This window comes from Cordyceps javanica, chromosome 3 (assembly GCF_051103115.1).
Source record: "Cordyceps javanica chromosome 3, complete sequence".
Taxonomy (NCBI): domain Eukaryota; kingdom Fungi; phylum Ascomycota; class Sordariomycetes; order Hypocreales; family Cordycipitaceae; genus Cordyceps; species Cordyceps javanica.
Genome location: NC_139297.1, coordinates 1785664 through 1805252, shown reverse-complemented (window position 1 = coordinate 1805252; position 19589 = coordinate 1785664). Strand labels below are relative to the sequence as shown.

Below are 19589 nucleotides of genomic sequence, written 5' to 3'. Positions count from 1 at the left end.
CCAATTTCACCCCGTGCCATCCTCCAGCTGAAAAAGAGAAAATAAAATTGCAATGCTCGGAGGAAGGAGGAAAAATTCACTCATCCCGTCGCCGACTGATCCGACCCCTGTAGCGCGGACCACGCTCCCGTCTGCATCGATGGGGACCTAGATTGCAATAGCTCAGATCATCCTACCACGCCCGCTGCAGGCCGGCCTACCGAGTGGAGGCACTGCAACCTTGCAACATTGACTAAAATGGGCAGTGAGGAACGTCTATATTGGATTACGGCGAATCCATCCACGTCTCGGCGCTGCAACGTACCGCTTCGGTCCTCATCCTCACCCTCCGAGCTGCCTCGCATCAAACACCAAACAGGCAGCTCGGGTATTCGATACAACATCAGCTCTCATGCAGGCCTGCAATACTATCACCAGTGGTTTACAGAAAATCGTCTGCTTCCAAAAGAATTATCCTCGACTTGACCGCCGTGCCGGGAGTACTCCTCCTCCTCCTCCTCCTCAACCCACCCTGTCTCGGCAGCTTGGCACCCTGTGCCATTTCATGCACGCCGCACGCTGTCCTACAAATAACTTGCTGACAGGCTGTGCGCAGCTTTGTCAGTGCACAGAGAGAGCGCGGCCTCTTCAAAGACCTTTTCTGTTTCTATCATATACACTTGAGTCAAAATTCGTTCTGACATCGTCGTCCAGATATCACAACAGAGAGACATCTTGTGCGCTGCTCGCAGGGACGGTGTACATATGAAGCCTGACCAGGTCCCTGCGCAAATCATCAGAAGATCGCCCACTGGTTGCCGCTGATGCTAAAAATATGTGACAGTTCACCCGAGCTACTTCAGACCCGCTCTAAAAGCCAAGGTCCCCTGGTGCGCCGACAGGCCCGGTAGCAGACGGCAAAATAGTTTGGGAAGAAGACAATGTTGGCGCATTGATCACCCTCGCCGGCCGCAAAAGGTAAAAGCAACTCTCAGTTCTCTGCTTCAGACCTTTACATGTGCATTTGGGCAGAGTTGAATTTACATCCATAGCACTTCGAACCAGGCTGTCGCAGGCGCACCGCATCACATCACCACCTTTGAGCTATAAATGGGCAAAGGTCTCGGCTACGACCATGCTCAAGGCTGATTTGCTGTCAGACCTGCTGATTGGGCTGGCATTCGCAGCGAACACAACCGTACTCTGCCTAGCCGCCTGCACCGTTTGACTTGCCAAAAATAAAGCTCACGACTGTCGTACCATATAATATGTACACCTCCGTGAGAGAAAGTTTTCTTTGGTTCAGTTCAACATCATAGGTGCTGGCGAAGTGGCATTTCATCCCTCGGCCACCATCTGATGCGCATTTCTCGTCAAAGTCACGACCTTCCAGAGTAGCTCCACCCACGAAGTGAGAAAGCTCTGCACAAACGAATAAGCCTTGCCGAGTTCGCACTGCAGCCCATTGTTAAGCGTCGGCTTGGGGTAAAGCTGAAAGGCTTTTCCGCCCTGATTGGCTGTCATCCTTTTAGGCTCGCATCCGTGGTTCAGCGCACCCGCTGGCTTGTCCTAAACAGGCAAAACCAGCCTTCTGCTGGGCTTATGCGCTGCAGGGTGCCAGACACAAACTGCCAGCTCCTCTGCGCAATAGGCATCACCCGCGTGGTCTTTCATCTGTGATATTTTTTTGGGTGTGCTCGAAGCAGACGAGGAGCAAAGCGCCGATATCGTTGTCGGCCTTATAGAGCGGCAGCATTACAATTCTTGCCCAGAGCCCTACCTTACGTCACTTACATCATCTACAAAGGTCGCGTCACCTCACAGCATCTCCAGCATGTGGTCGCTTTGGGCTGCAGTGAGCTCTGTGCTCCTCGCAGTTCAACCTATCACCGCCTCTTATGTGCCCAAATCCCCCAATGGTGTCGAGCCAACAAACGCTGCCATAGCCTCAAACTATCTCCTTGGGATGTCCCCGAGGATTACAGATTCTCCTATTCCAGACCCGGGAGATCTGGCTGCTCGTGCCGACGCCTATGACAGAAAAACAGATACATGCGGATTCTATTCGAATGGTTCGTTGTGCTTGCCTTGAACCCTCTGGAAGTTGATTAACAATTTTAAGGCTACCCCCTGCGATGCTATACATCAACGGCTACGTGCGGGTATGGTTCCAAGTTTGCAGCCTGCTGCGAGAGCGGCACCACTTGTAGCACCATGTTTACAGGGTGCTACGGGTTTTCGGATGCCTTGAAAGGAAGCTGCTCGCCAGGAAAACTCAAGACTGAGCCTCAGATGGCCTGCTGGTAAGATTTACAGAAATCAATACCTGACCCTAGAACAGGGTTCATTTAGTGATTTTGTGTGTTGTTAACATGCGCATGCAATCCAGCTTCGATCGCACTGCACCAAATTGTGTGCTGCACACGCTGCTAATATCTTCAACATCACTTGGAGTCTGGGGCTGCGCGACGACCTTGACCGGCGAGACTGTTTTCGCGACGAATCCCTTCCTAAAAACCACCATCGATAGTACATCGTCGTTGTCTAGGACGAGGCTTTCGTCAACAACTACGTCTACGAGCGAATCCACGGCTACATCCGCCTCAGCAGGAAGTAGCACGAGCAATGAAACTACCGAAAACAATACTGGCGACAACAAGAGCAATACTGGTGCAATTGTTGGCGGCGTTGTTGGTGGAGTCGGTGGTCTTGCCATTTTGGGAGCGGCAGTCTTCTTCTTCATGCGTAGTCGCAGGAATTCATCCTTCGAGACGAGCCCTGGTGCGATAGCGGCGGCCCAACCCATGCTTCAGTACCATCAGCAAGGCCCTCACCCGGGTCAGGGCTCACCATTTGGATACCATCCCCAGGGAAGATTCCCCGTGTACGACCCATACATGGCCTATCAACATCACCAAGGCTCTCCCCAGCCATATCCACCATCTTCACAGCCATCTTCACAGAGTCCATACGACCCACGCCAATCGGGCCATGGAAGCTGGGGCCAGCCCTCTCCCGGACTGACTTCCTCGCCCGGTCCCCAGGCTTCAAACGCTCCAGGTGCGAGCAGTCCCGCCATCTCAGGCCCAATTTCGGTGGGACAGCAACATGGCCAAATAGCCGAGCTCGCGCAGTCCAATGCTTTTGGGACAACCGTGAATCGAGCAGAACTGGGGGGTTAGGAGTGCGGCTTATGGAATCGACAACGGGTAATTCTTTGTGTTTTTTTTTTCTGTTTTTGCATTTACATTTGCATCTGCAGTGCATGCAATCCGTTTGAATGATATATCCCCCAAGCGTAGTCAGCAGCAATATACTTATACCATCGGAGCAAAGTACCACGAGGCGGGGCCGAAATCATCACATGACGTACTCTTACTGAAGCGTGCCAAAGAGACCGAAACTGAAAGGTGATGAGAAGAGGGGAAGGGAAAAGCGACGGTGATGACGGCGGCGGAGGCGCCTGAGTAGTAAGCCGAATGGACACCGTCTGTGGTATCTGCTCCCAAGGCTGATCGAGAGCCACATCGCATCCAGATACTGTTTGACCTTTCGCCGTCGAGCAAGTCTGTGCTAATAAAGATGGACCAGGTTTCTCGCTTATTAACAACGGCGTCTCGTCGGCTATATGCCACGGAATGCTCATTCAGTCCGCACCCCGAATTGTCAGAAACGCTTGAGAAAACAAGGCCACTTTCTACGGATCATCAGCACAAGCACATGTCAAAAATGCCCCCGCAGGGTTCAATTATGCCACCCCGGCGCCGTGAAATGCGGGGCGCGCAAGCCCATGGAAAGCCGTTGGCGATGGTGTCGGCGACCTCTTATAACCGAACGAATCACGCGCGGACCAAGTCAAAACTTGGCATATTACGCTGACCATGATTCCTGGATTGAAAACTAGTATATGAGAGGAAATGCCCACTTCCCCAGGTTTTTACCATTCTTACCCCCCACATCTGTTCCTTTTCTACGCTACCTAACCCACGCACTGGCACTGGTACCAGACCTCGCCCATTTGCTTGCTTTCCACTTGGACAATGGCCGGTGACACCACCACCATGCGGGCCCGCGCCGCCGCAGCGGAACCGGATGCGCCCACCAAGTACAAGCGGCCTCACATCTACGACACAATCGAGGAGCCAACGCTGCTGCGTGAGGTGCTCGTGGACGACATCTTCGTACTCGGAGGCCAGTTCGCCATCCTGTGCCAGTGGGCACACCCAGGCCTGGCCATCGGCAGCTACCGGCGGTCCAACTTCAAGACTCGTGTAGCGAACCGTCTGCAGACGACACTGCGCTTCATGAACGCGGCTGTCTACGGCACTCGCGAGGACAAGGAGACCATCTTCTCCGTCGTGCACCGATACCACGCACCCGTCCGCGGCGAGGGCTACGACGCCAACGACCCGGAGCTGCACAAGTGGACGGCTGCCACGCTCTTCGTGTCCCTCGTCGCCGTCCACGAGCTCGTCCTCGGCAAGCTGCCTCGCGCCACCCAGGAGGCTCTGTTCCGCCAGTCCGCCGTCTACGGCACCAGCCTGCGCATGCCCCCGGAGATGTGGCCTGAAAGCCTCGACGCCTTCTGGGCTTATTGGGATCACAACATCGCCACGCTCAAAATCACCGACGAGGCCCGCAGCCTGTGCCAGGACCTCATGTACCCAGAGAACCTGCCGTTTGAGCTCGCCGCCCTCCTGCCGCTCGCACGCCTCGTCACTGCCAATATCCTGCCCCCGCGCCTGGCCAGGGAGTACGGCATGGAGCCGACGCTGGCGGGCAGGGCCCTGTTCAGCACCGTCACGTACGGCATGGCAACAGTGTATCCACTGCTGCCGCAGAGCGTTCGCCAGAGCCACCATCGTAAGAATATGGAGGATCTGAAGCGGGCGGTCAAGAGAATCAAGGAAACGGGACATTGGGCTGGGACACCAGCTGCGTAGCAGAACACAACCATTTGACGACATGTATTTAGTAACGACATAGCTGTGCATGATTTTATTTTACGATTATATTCATGACCGTCAATACAAGGTCAGACATATTGATATTGAAAAACCTTGAAGTTTTGGTCAAGCCCTGTTGCTGCGTTTACTATCCCATTCGAGAGCCATCTGCCGCGCAGATTGGACCGCCTTGGGCCCATCCTTTGCAATCGCTGTTCGGTAATAAGACGACGAGTCGTCGGGTCCAGAGAGCAACTCTAGCGGCTTGCCGTCCTCGACGAGCCTGCCGCCGTCCATGACGAGCACACGATCCATCCACGCCAGGGAGCTGGCTCGGTGCGCGATGGTGATCATGGTGGTGGAGGCGGGAAGCGCCTGCCATGCACGCTGCAGGGCGTCGTCGGAGGAAAAGTCGACATTGGCCGAAGCTGTGTCATGACTGGTCAGCATCGTACAAACAGACACACAGAACGATAAAAGGTGCAGAGGCGGGAGAGACGGAACCTTCGTCAACGAGAAGAACAGGGGGACGCTCAAGGAGTACTCGCGCGGCGCAGACAAGCTGCCGCTGGCCGGCAGACAGGTCGGCGCCGCCGTCGGACGACAGCGGCTGGACGAGCGCCGCGTCGCCGTACTTGCCGCGCAGCACGCCGCTCATCTGCGTGGCATCAAGGGCGGCCCAAATCTCGCCGTCGGTGCGACGAGCGTAGGGGTCGAGGTTTTCGCGCAGCGTGCCCTGGAAGATGAGGCTCTCCTGAGGCAGGGTGATGACGCTCCTGCGGAGATGCCGAGGCGGGATCTTGGACGTGTTGACGCTGCCGACGGTGATGGTGCCGTCGTTGATGTCGACGAGGCGGGCAATGGCAGATAAAAGGGTGGATTTGCCGGACCCTGCAGAAGAGGTTAAAAAATAGTGGTAGGGAGCAGGATATGATGCATACCGGTTCGGCCGACAAGTCCAACCTTTTGGCCTTGACTGATTTTGAGATTAACATTGTCGAGAGCTGGCGTCTTGCGCGTCTTGTACTTGAGATGGGCCTTGTCAATGTGGATGGCGTTGTTCTCGGGCCAGCGCTCGAGTTCAGGCTCCTGCCCATCCTCGTCCGCGCGGGGGTTCCTCCTGTCCTCGCGCGGGATGCCGTCGTGGTAAATCTGCAGACGCTCCACGGAGTTGAGCTGGATCTCCAGATCCGTCGCGGCCCAGGCGAGCAGGTAGACGTTGCGCGCGAGGGTCGTCGCGGTGCCGAGGGCCAGGCTCGCGCTGACGTGGGGAACGACGCCGTGCACGGTGAGCTGGGCGAGGACGAGCAAAACGGTCGCGGCGGCCATCTCGGAGCGGAAGGTGACCCAGGTGTCGAGCGAGGAGCGGCAGATCTTGGACGAGGCGAGACGGTCAATGGCGCGGCCGTGGCGGTGGACGAGGAACGGGATCGCACCAAAGGCGCGCGCGGAAGACGGTGCGCGGAGGGACTCGCTCACGATGGAGAGAGCGGGGGACTGGAGGACGGAGTCGAGTCTCTGCACCTCTCTGGCGGTACTGCAGCAGGTTAGTCAAAGCTTGAGTAGTTCGAGGAGTCGGTACTGACACTCGGAATCGTTGCAGGCACCAGCCGACGATGAGCAAGAATGGGACAACAGCAGCAAACAAGTAGACACCGGATGAAGCAACAATCGCCACGGAAGCGAGCATAGTTGTGCCCGCTGCCAGTAGTCCGTCAATTGCATTCATCAGCCTGCTATCCATCGAGTCCAAGTCTCTCGACATGCGGTTCAGGATCCGTCCGGTCGGGTTCTGCTGGAAGAACCATAACGGCGCGCCGACCAAGTTTCCGAGGATCCGCTCATGCACGCGCCTCGCGGCGCGCAGGCTGCTGCCGACGAGGGTGACGCCCACCGCGGCCGTGACGAGGCCCTGCAGCAGCGTCAGCCCCAGGAAGATGCCCATGTACTGGCCCTGCGCGAGGCCAAACGTGTCGGCGATCCACCACACGAACCAGTACTGCGACACCACCTTGGCGGCCGTCAGCAGACAGGTCATGAGCGCGACGGCGAGGGCGTACCCCGCGCCGCCGGACTGGCGGATGTAGAAGTCAAAGACGGAGAGGCGGACGGCGCCGCGGGCGCGCTCTTCTTCTTGCCAGAAGCTGTCGAGAGGGCTGTCGTCGGCAGAGGCGGGAGACTCTTCAACGGTGGGCTGGAGAGGCGTTGGCTTTGCGGCCGGAGCAGTTTCAGATGGTTCGTGATCTTCGTTTTCGTGGCGCATATAGTCGGAAACCCAGTCCTGAAGAAAGAAGTCGGATCTAGAGCCAGACCAGTGGATCTTGCTGCTGTCAACGACGATGACATGGTCCACCTGCGAGACATAGGATGTGTGCAAAGTAACTATTATTATTAACTTGCTGTCAGTGCCCAGCGCGAAAGATGAATCTCTTACCCAAAACAACAGTCTTCCCTGACGCGTGGATCGCGCCAAAGAGGTCGCTGCGTACATGCGCATCCAGGGCTGACAGGGGATCGTCGAGCAGCATGATATCGGCATCAGAGTACAGAGCACGCGCGACGGACACACGAGAGCGCTGCCCGCCGCTTAGGTTTGTGCCCGCTTCCCCCACGACAGCATGCTCAATCCCGCCAGGCAGCGTCGAAAAATCCTTGTCCAGCCCACAGGCTCGCACCACGCGCTGGTATCGCTGTCGGTCGAATCTTCTGGCGCTGTTGAAGACAATGTTGTCGCTCAGATCTCCCGAGATGATCCACGGATCTTGCGGACAATATGCCACAGAGCCGTTGACGACACATGTACCCTTGCTCGGAATCATCTCACCGAGTATAGACTGCAGAAACGACGTCTTTCCGGATCCATTGGCCCCGATGACGGCGGTGGTTTTGCCACGGGGAATATCGAGGCTTCCGACGTCCAACGGGGCGGGGGTATTGTTCCCATCGCATGGCCAGGTAAAGGTGGCAGAGTCAAAAGCAACGGCGGCAGACGATTCTTCGTGGGCATCGCCAGTGTTGATGCGAGACTCGGATGCTGTGAGCAATTGACGGACACGGCCGACCGAGGGCTTGACAGAAAACTGGCGAGAGAGAGCGAGTGAAGCGAGAGTGACGGGCTGGTAGAGCAGCTGAAAGTAGGCGAGACAAGGGAAGACCACCTCGGCCGTTAATGTTTTCCCGGTCATGGCATAAGTCAGGAATGCGGCGCAGGCTGCGAGATAAGGTGTTGTCTGGTTGATGGCGGTGAACATGGCAAACGAGGTTGTCAGGTAGTAACGCAAGACCCCGAGCTCGTCATTCCGGGCAGAGGTAATTTTATCCTGAAAGACATCTTCCATGGCGCTTGCCTTGACGCTCTTAATATTGTTGAGCATGTCCCGTAAAAAGCCAATGCGTCTGTCGTTGTGCGCAATGTAGCCACCGATCGACTTTCCGAGGCGTTTGCCCAGGGTCGTCTGCGAGACGAAAATGACACAGACAAGCGCGAAGCCGACGCAGCTCGTCCAGCCCATGACAAACACTGTCAGGACCCCGATGCCCAGTATCTGCAGCGGCGCGCTCCAGACGTCGTGTATCTTGAGGACGTAGTTGGTCAGGAAGCCGACGTCGACGGCGTTGACGTTGATAATCTTGGCGGCCGGGTGGACGGCGCGGGCCGTGGGCGAGAGCCCGAGGCTCTTTTCAAAGATGACGCCGCGCAGCATGCACTCGATCCACGCCGCGTGCACGCGGCAGACCTGGTCCTTGGCGCGGCCGCAGACGGTGGCGAGCATAGTAGCGGCAACGAGTGCCCACGCGAAGGGCACGCTGCTCGGTGTCTGCAGAAAGCTGTGCAGGATGAGCGGTGCGCCGAGAGAGGCTGTGAAGCTTGCGACCTGCGCGGAACAGAGGTTAGCTCGCAGTGACCTTAGCACGACTCTTGAGTGTGAGGTGACGGACCTCGAGCAGGGCGCCGAGGAGGAGCATGCCACCAATCTCGAATTGCATCAGAAAGGGCCACACGCCTCCTCCCTCTCCGCCACGGAGAGGCTCGAACAGCGCGCGCAGAGCGGTGGCATCGCGCCTGAACCGCGGGAGCCAGTCCTGCTCAATCTCACCGGCCTTGTTGACGCGGGCGATGAGCGACCCGATCCAGAGCTGCGCGGGCGACACAAAGAAGAGCGAGGGGGCCTTGGTCGCGTCTTTGGAGTATGCGGCCGCATCGTCCTCTTCAATTGGCGTGTAGGCGTGCTCGGGGGCTGGCTTGCCAAAGAGTCGACTGAGCAGAGCGACCATGGCGTGGCTTGCGAGATGAAGTGGTGTGGCCTGTTTGTAGTGCTGACGACCGAGGCAAGGTCACTTGTTGAGGTCGCACCGTAGCGTCCGGCTCACGAATTTCATCAACAGAGTGACAGCAGATGATGATTCTATTTGCATGACGAAAAAAAAGCCCCCGTTGAGGCGCTCCTAATGATTTTAAATGGAATGGGAGCCTGGTTGTGAACTTGTGATGTTGGAGTGGAGTGGAGAGCCTAGTCAGAGTCTACGATGAATCATTTCCTCTAGTTCCGAAAAGGCAGTACAGAACCCGTACATCTTCAACGCCGAGAAAATTGTGCTGGATTCGATTGTCATAAAAGAGGTCTAGCTGCGGCAGCATAATTGTCTATAGTTTGCGTCTTGCAATTCAAGACAAATATTCTGTGTGGTCTCACTGACGGCGTTGGCCCAATTAGGCAGGCACCGACATTGCGGTGGGATAAAGAGAACAGCGATGTATTTAGCAAGTACCTAGTTTCTTATCTTCTCGGATCAGAAATAAAATAGAAAGAAATCTGATAGTGTGCAGCTAAGCAAAGATATACGTGCTGAGCCAAGATTTTGTTGTCCAGCTCTCGTTGTTCGGCCAGCCAGACATCTGTTGAGACGCCGCGGGTCGCTGGTGATGCTTAGCCAACAAGTGGTTCAATGTTTCGACTTTTCTTCACTAGACACCCATACCATGGCTTTGGACCAGATTACTTGGGAAGGCTCATGTCCGGCTGTTTGAATGGGCTGCGACACGATGCATGGCCGCAGGACAACGCCGACGGGACGCCCATTGAGCTGCTCACCCAAAGCAGCCGCAAGTCCAGGTTCGCACTCAACGTAGGGGTCTCCGACATGGAAACCACGTTCCCAGATCTCTGTCGGATACGATACCACGATGTGTGTCTTGGTCGACCAAAGTTTGAGAGCGATCTCGGCAAATTGGATGAACAGCTCTACCAAATCCCTAAAGGCTGTTTTGTCCATCTCTATAAGCAAGAAACCAAAGTCTTCCACAAAACGGTGAGCCATCTCAGTCGCAGCGTCGGGATCTAATGAAGCGTTTTTGCCCAAGCTCTTGAGTGTATTGACTCTCCAGTCAACGGAAGCTTCCATAGATGCTGAAATTAAGTTAGCCGATGCGACCTCTTTCGAAGCGTGGTAGTAGCTAGACGTACTTTTGGCGAGCGTGCCTTCGACCTCTTCCAGCCCCCTACCGTACCTCATGAAGAAGTATGGGGTCTTCAAAAATCTTTGGCACAGGGTAGAGGATAGCGCAGCCTCGAGAAGCACCAGAGATGCGCTCTCGTTCCTTTTGGAGTAGTCAAATCGTAGGTAAGCTGGTTGTCTGCGATAGCCCGGAGTCTGGTTGACAAAGCGGCATTTTCGCAGTGTCGTTTCATTCATGCAATTCTGAAGAATCCTTGGGACGGACATGTCGGCGCACCAAGAAAAAGAGTCCCCCTTGAAAAAAGAGTTTATGGTGCTTCTGATGACATCGTCTGGCAGGTCGCGCGATACATCTGCCCTCCAAGTAGAAACGGCGTTCGAGTATGCTTTGTTCAGTTTTGAATGGACCTCGAATATCTGTGTTTGAAAAGACAGAACATTTTCCTTCTCATTGTTGAGTTCTTTCTTGTATTTTGCTATGGTTTCCTGCAGGTTTTGGATCTGCTGTGCATGGCTTTGTTCTTTCGCGACCAACCGTCGTATTGCAGTCTTCTGCCTGCGTCCAGTGCGCGTCAATTCGAGTTTGAAATGTTTCAGCATTCTTAGTATCATGTCGTAAGAATTGAGAGCAACGTGCAGAATTCTTGGCTCGGGGGAGCAGTTCTGCTCTGAATCAGGCGGTCGTGCTCCTACTACAGGCGTCATGCCACTTGACTGAGATATGCTAACCAAAGGCTGCGTGATGAGAACAGATGAACCATGACTCTCGTTTTCAACGAAATGTTTGTCGCTGCTTGTTTCAATGTCGTTGAGCTCTAAGCTATGCAGATGGTTCTCCATTTCTTCAAAGTCGAGTCTTGAAGGTCTTTTTCTCGAATTTGGTTGGCAGCCGTCGTATTGGGTAAAGTGCAAGTTAAAAATGAAGCAATGTTTTTCAATGTACATAGAAAATCAACTCAAAATAAGTGACTACTGTTTGCTGCCCGCTCATCAAGTCGTGATAAGTTGCTAGGTTGTTAGACGTTTTCGTCGCTATTAATTAGCTTTAGTAGTTTTGCAGAACGGAGAAGGGTGGATAAGTAAAACATGCACACAGGCCCAAGCCTCGGAGAGCTTTTAAATCGGAAAAGAAGGCGGAGAAAACGAGGCACAGTGCTTTGCACGCAACTCTGTTTGCCAAATCGTTCACGGTCCGCACGTTGCCTATAAATACAACCCGGCGTGCTCCAGCGTGCCGTCCTGGCTTCTCCCTTTCAACTTCTCTAGCAGCTTCGCGACTTTCCCAATTCTCTTTTTACTCTTCACTCATAAGAGTATCAATCATGCCGTCCACTGCCAATCGTCTCAAGCTCATTGTAGGCGTCGATTATGGAACAACATACTCCGGTACGTATATTCTACTAACGAAACCCTAAACCACACTGACATGTAAATAATAGGAATTAGTTTCGCTTTGTCAAATGCAGCTGATCAACAGGATATTGTCTATTGGACGAAATATCCTGGCGCATTTTCTCACGAAGCTGGGCACAGTGTCAAAGCCCCAACCCGAATTGCGTTGGCGGAAGAGAATGAAGATCTTGGTTCCAACGCCTGGGGATATCAAGTAGAGCCTGAAATGGAATCATACTCCATGACAAAACTACTTCTTGACGAATCTACCCTACTTTCTGACTTTGATGACCCGGACGTGTATAGCGACAGTACAGACGGACTGATGCGACTGCCCGAAGGAAAATCGGCCAGATTTATTGCTACAGAATATCTGAGACTGCTTTATAACATGTTCGAGAAGTCCAAGAGTCAATTATTTGGATCATTAAACCTCGATGAGCTACCCGTCGAATTCTGGCTTACTGTTCCAGCGTCTTGGAGCGAAAAGGCCAGACTCTTGACGAAATGTGCCGCTGTGGATGCCGGTTTCGGCAGCAGGCCCATTGATTCGGTAATGCTGATATCAGAGCCGGAGGCGGCTGCTCACTATACTCTCAAGTCGAGCATTCGACGCTTGGATACTTTTGTGCAGGTTGGCAAATTCTATTCTCGAGTCAATCGGGTGCAAATACTAACATTCCACTTAGAAAGGAAATGGAGTTATGGTCTGTGACTGTGGCGGTGGAACAGTGGTAAGTTTGTGTTGTATGCGAGCAGCCAAGTGTATCGATCGATGCTGACTGCCATAGGACATTACCACTTATGAGATTGAAGAAGTGCAACCTTTGCTTAAACTCAGAGAAATTGCTGTCGGTGTCGGTAAGCAAATGCGATATTTTGGGTAATTCTTCTTTATTTCACGGAAACTCATTCGTTCTGCAGCCGGCAAATGCGGAGCAACATTTATCGACAGAAACTTTTTCAAGCTCATGAGCGACCGATTTGGTGAAGCATTTACGTCCTTGGAGCCCGGTTTGATTGGGCCTGGAAGCGCCTTTATGAATCAATTCGAACAAAGAAAGAAGGATTTCAGTCGAAATGACTCCAGCCGCAGGGCCTTTCGATTATCGCTCCGCATGCACAAGCTTAAATGCAGCCACGCCATGGATAAATATTATGAGAGAAGTTCCTCCTCCGTCCTGCTTACCTACCAAGACTTGAAGGAACTTTTTGACCCTGCCGTACAGAAGGTTCTCAGCTTGATTGAAAATCAAGTTCAGCAAGCCGATGAAGTGGGAGAGGTCTCTATCGACACTATTGCACTGGTGGGTGGCTTCGCATCATCCCCGTACCTTGTGGAATCCGTGCAAAGCTGGTGCTTAGACAATAACATCCGCTTCACTACGCCCGTCTCTGGAGCGTAAGTAGCTTCAAGATATGGAAGGAAAAAAGAAGCCATGCTAACGAAACGTGAAGATGGTCCGCAATTGTGTGTGGCGCTGTCCTGCGAGGGCTAGAAGGCTCTATTGTTCGAGAGAGAAAATGTCGCCGGCATTATGGCTTCAGGTTTACCAAGCCTTATCTGCCTTCGTATCATTCTGACTACGATCGCAGTCTTAGGAGAGTGTTTACATGTCAATAGGATGGGCTTGAGCACTTAGACGGTTTCATGGAGTGGCAGATCAGCAAGGTACGTTATCCATTTATAGATGTCGCGCCCCTGAATTTGCCAAGACGAAGATAATTGAATTTTCAGCCAGCTAACAACACTGTAACATAGGGTGCAAAGATCGACAGGGACGCCGAAATGATTTGCGACGTAAGCCAATACGTATCTGGTACCAAGGCCCATGATTGTCGTCTGAAATTGTTCTCTTGCAACTTGGATGAGCCTCCAGACACGATTGAGAATCCACGTAAGCGTCCTCTCGGTTGCTCACAGCTGTTTCACTTACTTATTTGAGACCCAGGTGTCGAAATTGTGGGCGCTGTTCGCTTCCGAATTGGTCTGGACCATCTTCTTGAGGCCGAGAAGCGCAACATAAATGGCAAGGTGTACTACAGAGTTGTGATGACGGTGCATACCCGACTCAGCGATGACTCTGGACATTTGGTCTTTCGTATGCTCCTGGGCGGAGCTGAAATTGGACGAACAACTATAGCGCTCGATGAGTAGATGCCGGAGCGTTCGGATGCCGCGAAAGCGCGGGCATTTTGCTGAAAGGACTGAAGTCAATTTTCAGCAAAAAGATTTCAAAAAACGACTATTGATAATTTGCTATTGCTTTTATCCCGCCTTTAGCTATATTATGAAACACCAAAGCTTATCAATACAGACAGACAGACAGATTAGCTACTCAAACTAGGACAGCAATACGAGGATTTATTGAGGAAACCGACCGGCTATCGGTGGATGTAGAATAAAGTCGCCACATGTGAGAAATAGCCCTCTGATGTGAGTGCAATATCTGCCATTGGGCTACTTAATATTTGCTCGTCAAGCAACAGTGCATGCGCCTGGGCGCGCAACTCTGGCAAGGGACTCCAGAGGCTGGTAATTTTGAGACCTGGGAGCATCATGAACGGTCGGACTTTGGTAGTCGGTGTAGAGTCACCTTGCCTGCTGAAACTGCTCGCTTGCAAAACAATTTTGGAGTCTTCCTCCGCCGTGTCAGGTACACCAGCAGCTGTCAGGGATGCCAGCCGAGCGACGACGAGCCGCCCTGCGTGGAAAAGGGATACGAGCGCTGCCTCGGGGAGACCAGGCAATGACGTTGCGGCAGCGCTGGAATCTATTGCATCCGTGTTTTCAGGCAAGGCCAACTTGCTTTCGTGGGCTTTGCCAATCCACGAAGCTGGTCGCAGAAAGGTCATGTATTTTCCGTTCCACACAGCCAGCTGGTCTGCCGCAGCGTGAATCAAGAGCCTGGCATCCATCAATGGTTCATTGCTCTTCTCCTCGCCTGTTTCGACATTTTTCTGCACGAAAAAAAGACACCGCTGCACCGCGAAAAGGGCATCAACTAGCTCATCAAAAAGCGTCTTGCCCTGCTCTCGAAAGGGGACCTCCAACCACCGAGGTTCCGCAAACGCGTGAACGGTACTCTCCTGCATCGACACAAGAAAGGCCTGGAAGCGGAGGTGGCTAAACACCGACTGCAAGAACCCTCTGCGGCACGCCTCCGGTCCGGCCGCTTCGAGAAGCGAGGCCGCGCCCCTGACGTGGTGCACCCAGGCGTTGCGCGACGTGCCCGCCCACGTTTCAAAGTGGATGAGCATCACCGCCGCGCAGACCGCCATCTCGAGCGTCCCATCCCGCTGCTTGCTCTGCCGTCCGACCGAGTGATACAGCTGTCCGAGGGCGCGGGCGTACCAGTGATACGAGCCGGCCCGGATGGCTTCGTCGCAAGCCCAGGTGCCATAGCTCAGCATGGCCGCGGAGCGGATGGACGCCGTGACCAAGGCGCTGTTATGGTCACCGCGACTGTTGCTGCTGCTACTGCCGGCGCCCAGAAACGACGGCAATCGTTCGAGCCACGTCGGGCCCGTGGCCACGTTCCTGGGAAGGCCAAAAGAATCGATAAAGTGCGACACAAAGAGCTGGTCAAAGGCGTCGGCGCGACAGGCCGCGAGCGCAGCCGTGGCCGGCGGCGGCGGCATGCATACGAGCGTCCGCTGCACCACCAGCTCCTGCGCGACGACGGCCGTAGCCGTAGCCGGTGCCGCCCGGGCGTGCACGAAGAAGGCCCCGAGGCGCGGCCCGGGGCACGCGAGACGCGAGTCGACGCAGCGCTGGCACTGCGGGAAGCCGAGGTCGCACTGGTGTTCTCTAGCGTGAGCTGCCGATCGTTTTCGCAGAGAGCCGCGAACGCGCACAGGAAGAGGGGGGGGGGAATCTCTGCGAACCTTGACTTTGCGCCGCCGGCAGATGGCACATCCTTTGCTCCTACCAGCGACGTTTACCATGGCGGGCGCACGAGGGGGGGTCCTGTGGCTGCGCGAGGGTGCACGATACGAGGCGCGTCCATGATGGGATGACCCTGGTGCGATGATGATGACGGGAGGAGAAGGCTGGTCGCGATGGCGGCATAATAAATAAGCTTACTTTGCTGTTGGCTCCGTGGGCATCTCCACTATAAACCACCAGCGCTTTAACTTGAGGTTTGCCATTCGCGTAATGAACTTTTCATCATTACTGGCAAGATTTGACTATGATGTATAATTTTCCAGCGACTCGGTTCTGTCTGGGCATATTCAGGGCCGAGGGGGGGGCTGGAGTCTATCCATCACAACTCATGTAAGTAGGACAACACGGAGACTCAAACCTATGGCTGTAACACTGCAGTCTCTAATCTCGGTGATTGTAATGTTCTTTTAGCACAAATTACATCACTGTCCCAAAGTATGCCGGTTTCAGTCATATTACGTGTATACCGCCAGTGTCACCTTGTCCAATGCTGGTACAACAGCACGAGGTCAATGTGGCCAGGACCAAGGTAGCCGCTCCCAGGTGGCGGGCTTCCTAGAGACTATTTAAACCGTCTTTTCTTGCTCTTCAAGAGGACATTTGGTTGATTCAAACCAAGAGCACCAACCACAAGTCCTCGCAGCATGTCTACCGCTCCTTCGCCTGCCTGCCCGCTCGAAGCCATTCAAGTCAATGCGCGGCTCCACGCATTCCGCGACAAGGTCAGCATGGAACTGGTAAAGGCGCTGGCTGCTCGTCACAATGACAACAAGTTCTGTCGCGTCTCTCGGTACAAAAACATAGACTATACGTATTTGTCCGTGGATGTCACGTTTCCGGACGATGAAAAGGAGTGGCGGGTTCGCATACCCGTTCCGACGACGGTCAGGAATGACTGGGACCTGGTCAGAAGTGAAGCAGCAACAATCAAGTGTGTAGTGTCTACCCCCTTCCCCTCCCCAATATCTGCTGTGACTCGTTTTGGCTCACCAACTGGCTTAGGTATATTCAACAGCACACAACGATTCCAGTCCCTTCTGTTCACGCCTACGGAAAGGACGAGATCCTGACGACGGATCCCGAGACGACCCAGTCCTATATAATCATAGATAGGTCTCCCGGAACGCCAGCTCATCTTCAGGATATCGAAATGATGACTCGGGAGAAACGGGCCAGGTTTCTGTCTCAATACGCGGACGTGCTTGCGCAGCTTCAAAAACTCAAATTTCCCACTACTGGATCGTTGTATCCAGATGAGTCGGACGACACAAAGACGCATATTGGTCCTTCCGTCTCTGGCTGGGATTCTTTCCTTTCTAATAGAGATGGCGAAGCCCGCGTCCGGCCTCCCTTGAACACTGCCTGGGACTCCATTCAGCATCATCTCGCGGCCGTCCACGGCTGGCCTGACCTGAAAAGAATGTTTGCCGACAGAGATCCGAGAGAAGAAATCCGTCGCGAGATGTTCGCAATGGATGCTGTATCCCGTGACGTCGAGGATGCCAACTGCTCCTTCTGGCGGGAAGACGCGGGCTTCACGCTGCTCAGGGGCCCCGACCCCAGCCGCGGCATATTCATCGACGGCCAAGGCAACATCCAGGCCATCACCGACTGGGCCTGGACGGAGATTGTGCCGCGCCAGCTCTGCCTGCCGGCACAATGGATACTGAACGTCAAATCGGACGCCGAGCAGCGGGAGGAGGGGTGCCTCTGGAGCGAGTTCCTAAAGGCGGTCACGCCCGAACACGCGTACCACGAGCATCTGCAATACTACCTGGACAACGAGAGCCGCCTTCCCTTCGCCGCCATACTGCGGGCCCCGGATCTGCTGGCCACGGCCTACTTCTGCGACAAATTCTGGGGGGCACAGCACGATCACACCGTTTCTTACATGCTAAAGCGGTTCTTTGAGGACCCAGAACACAAGGCCGAGTTTGTCAGGAGGCTAGCCATTCAGAAGGACTACCTTGGTGACCTTATTGACAGACACCTCAGAAATTTGGACAAGAGCTCTAAAGAATGCGAAGCTGCGCGCCTCACTCTCTCCGACATGACGTTTAGCATGTCTCGCGTGCGTTACTATCAACTCGAGACTGAGCTTGAAGACTCTCCCTTGTTTCCTGCCTCGCCCGAGAGCTCGCCTCTGTCGTCCGTTGACTCGGACAGATACGGCGACACTATGATGCTCGATGGAAATTTCCTGTATTAACATTGTCTACAGCCTATCATATGGGGAGGGGGGGTCATACACATGTTCCTTTGCCCGACGTTTCGTTCTTGTGCGTTTTCTTCTTGATCGTTTCTCATTTTCTCTGACGACTACGCCAGGTCTGGCGACTTTCCTTTATTGACACCATGTACAAATCTCCACCCTTTTCCCTATTCTCAGGGTAAACCAGTGTACTCCTTCATTGGAAGGGAAAAGGGGCTCGTGAGACTTGGCAGAGTCGTCGCCCGCGGCTTTCCATCTTACCCCAGCTTCCCTCATTGCCCCTGGAAAGGCCCAACCCGCCGCAACAGCTGGTTGTACTCCCCTTCGGCGGCCGACTTTCTTGCCTGCAGTCTTGCCATGTTTTGCCGTATCTGGTTGAGCGCTATCGAGTGGTTGTTGACGGCCGCCGAGACGATGGGGTCGGGGAATTGGCCATGGCGAGTGTACTGCTGCAGGTTACGCATGGCCGCATTTAGCTGAGCGATGACATTTTGCTCATGATGCCGCCAGTACTCCATCTCTTGGTGCATCTGCGCGATCTGGGCCGTCAGGACAGTAAGACGGGCCTGCTCCGACATGGCTGGGAGGTGTTGCGGTGCGGCTTGGCGGGTGCTAACATGACTTAGTAGGGGTAGCATAGGTTAGATGGCGACAAAACAGTCAGTTATTTGTTCTTACTTTGTGTCCTGTGCCTCAACAAGGTGGAGGTTTGTAAAAGCCGATTAGATTTAGATGTCTTCATGTTACTGATGCCTACTCATACCGCTTCACCCTACCCAGCGCGTATGCCCATCGACCGCCTACTTATATGTATCCTATAACCAGCAGCGCCCGACGCCGTGCGACTCGACGAGAAGAGTTTTTTTTTTTTTTTTTTTCGCGTGGGCGTGATTTTGGTGAGGCGAGCAAAACTGCCTGCCCCCTTCGCCTCAGGGAAGGGGGGGTTTTTTGTTCGCCATGATGAAATTTTTTTGACCTCTAGAAAACAGACTTGGCGTCAGGCGAAAGGCGGGAGAAAAAAAAAAGTAAGAAAAAAGAAAAAAAAAACAATTGGCCTAAAGCACGAAATCTATAACGCTGCAACGCTGCAATGTGCGCTGCTGCCAGGTACCACAGCAGCAGCAGGCGGCGTCCGCAAAACTTGCCCAACTGCCAGTAGAGAGAGGGGGGAAAAAGAAAGTGAGGCTGAGACAAGGCTTCAATGCCGTGACACATTGGCCGTCGTCTTCCAACGGGGGGGGGGGCCGGTTGGGCAGGCTTGCAGCCGTTGCGTGCGCATGCGTCAAACGTGTGCGCCGCCGCGGGTCGGCCGGGAAGCGGATTCCGGCAAAAGGGCTGGACTCGGCGACGTTGGGCATGAAGGAGGAGGCATCTTTGCCTCTCCATTTCTCTTGTTGCCCCCCCCCCCTGGCTCCCTCTGGCACGTGAAGAACGTCGTCATCCCATCTCGACAACCGCCGGGATCACATGAGTCAGATCAGAGACAAACGAGGGAAATAATCAGGCAGAAAGGGAAAAAAAAAGGAAAGGATTACGTAGGGCTGAGTCTGCTTTTTCGGCCGCGACAAGCTGAAGAGCGACCGAGTTCCACTTTGGGTTAGCTTTGCGATTTAGCGTCGATGAGACGGCGACTGGTGGGCCGGTCGGCTCCGTC

At 54.2% G+C, this 19589-nt stretch overlaps 8 protein-coding genes across 8 annotated transcripts; 4 read left to right on the top strand and 4 right to left on the bottom strand.

The window, feature by feature from the left end:
* Positions 1 to 1813: 1813 nt before the first annotated feature.
* Positions 1814 to 3161, top strand: V2A60_004754 (uncharacterized protein; the record flags this gene model as incomplete). The annotated part of the gene is made up of 3 exons (XM_083256068.1): positions 1814 to 2051; positions 2102 to 2282; positions 2369 to 3161. The coding sequence occupies 3 exons, from the start codon at positions 1814 to 1816 to the stop codon at positions 3159 to 3161; spliced, it is 1212 nt and encodes a 403-aa protein (XP_083112194.1).
* An 858-nt stretch (positions 3162 to 4019) lies between these two features.
* Positions 4020 to 4922, top strand: V2A60_004753 (oxygenase MpaB family protein; the record flags this gene model as incomplete). The annotated part of the gene is made up of 1 exon (XM_083256067.1): positions 4020 to 4922. The coding sequence occupies one exon, from the start codon at positions 4020 to 4022 to the stop codon at positions 4920 to 4922; it is 903 nt and encodes a 300-aa protein (XP_083112193.1).
* A 129-nt stretch (positions 4923 to 5051) lies between these two features.
* On the bottom strand, positions 5052 to 9200 carry V2A60_004752 (uncharacterized protein; the record flags this gene model as incomplete). The annotated part of the gene is made up of 6 exons (XM_083256066.1): positions 5052 to 5353; positions 5430 to 5816; positions 5867 to 6462; positions 6512 to 7307; positions 7360 to 8800; positions 8865 to 9200. The coding sequence occupies 6 exons, from the start codon at positions 9198 to 9200 to the stop codon at positions 5052 to 5054; spliced, it is 3858 nt and encodes a 1285-aa protein (XP_083112192.1).
* A 669-nt stretch (positions 9201 to 9869) lies between these two features.
* V2A60_004751 (uncharacterized protein) lies at positions 9870 to 10649 on the bottom strand (the record flags this gene model as incomplete). Its single annotated transcript, XM_083256065.1, has 2 exons — positions 9870 to 10333; positions 10391 to 10649. 2 exons carry the CDS (start codon positions 10647 to 10649, stop codon positions 9870 to 9872), a joined length of 723 nt encoding a protein of 240 aa, XP_083112191.1.
* A 1055-nt stretch (positions 10650 to 11704) lies between these two features.
* On the top strand, positions 11705 to 13932 carry V2A60_004750 (uncharacterized protein; the record flags this gene model as incomplete). The annotated part of the gene is made up of 9 exons (XM_083256064.1): positions 11705 to 11768; positions 11822 to 12408; positions 12464 to 12508; positions 12566 to 12635; positions 12699 to 13176; positions 13233 to 13245; positions 13399 to 13446; positions 13537 to 13672; positions 13727 to 13932. 9 exons carry the CDS (start codon positions 11705 to 11707, stop codon positions 13930 to 13932), a joined length of 1647 nt encoding a protein of 548 aa, XP_083112190.1.
* A 227-nt stretch (positions 13933 to 14159) lies between these two features.
* On the bottom strand, positions 14160 to 15722 carry V2A60_004749 (uncharacterized protein; the record flags this gene model as incomplete). Its single annotated transcript, XM_083256063.1, has 1 exon — positions 14160 to 15722. The coding sequence occupies one exon, from the start codon at positions 15720 to 15722 to the stop codon at positions 14160 to 14162; it is 1563 nt and encodes a 520-aa protein (XP_083112189.1).
* Positions 15723 to 16367: 645 nt separating this feature from the next.
* Positions 16368 to 17932, top strand: V2A60_004748 (uncharacterized protein; the record flags this gene model as incomplete). Its single annotated transcript, XM_083256062.1, has 2 exons — positions 16368 to 16654; positions 16726 to 17932. 2 exons carry the CDS (start codon positions 16368 to 16370, stop codon positions 17930 to 17932), a joined length of 1494 nt encoding a protein of 497 aa, XP_083112188.1.
* Positions 17933 to 18207: 275 nt separating this feature from the next.
* V2A60_004747 (uncharacterized protein) lies at positions 18208 to 18513 on the bottom strand (the record flags this gene model as incomplete). Its single annotated transcript, XM_083256061.1, has 1 exon — positions 18208 to 18513. The coding sequence occupies one exon, from the start codon at positions 18511 to 18513 to the stop codon at positions 18208 to 18210; it is 306 nt and encodes a 101-aa protein (XP_083112187.1).
* Between the last annotated feature and the right edge of the window lie 1076 nt (positions 18514 to 19589).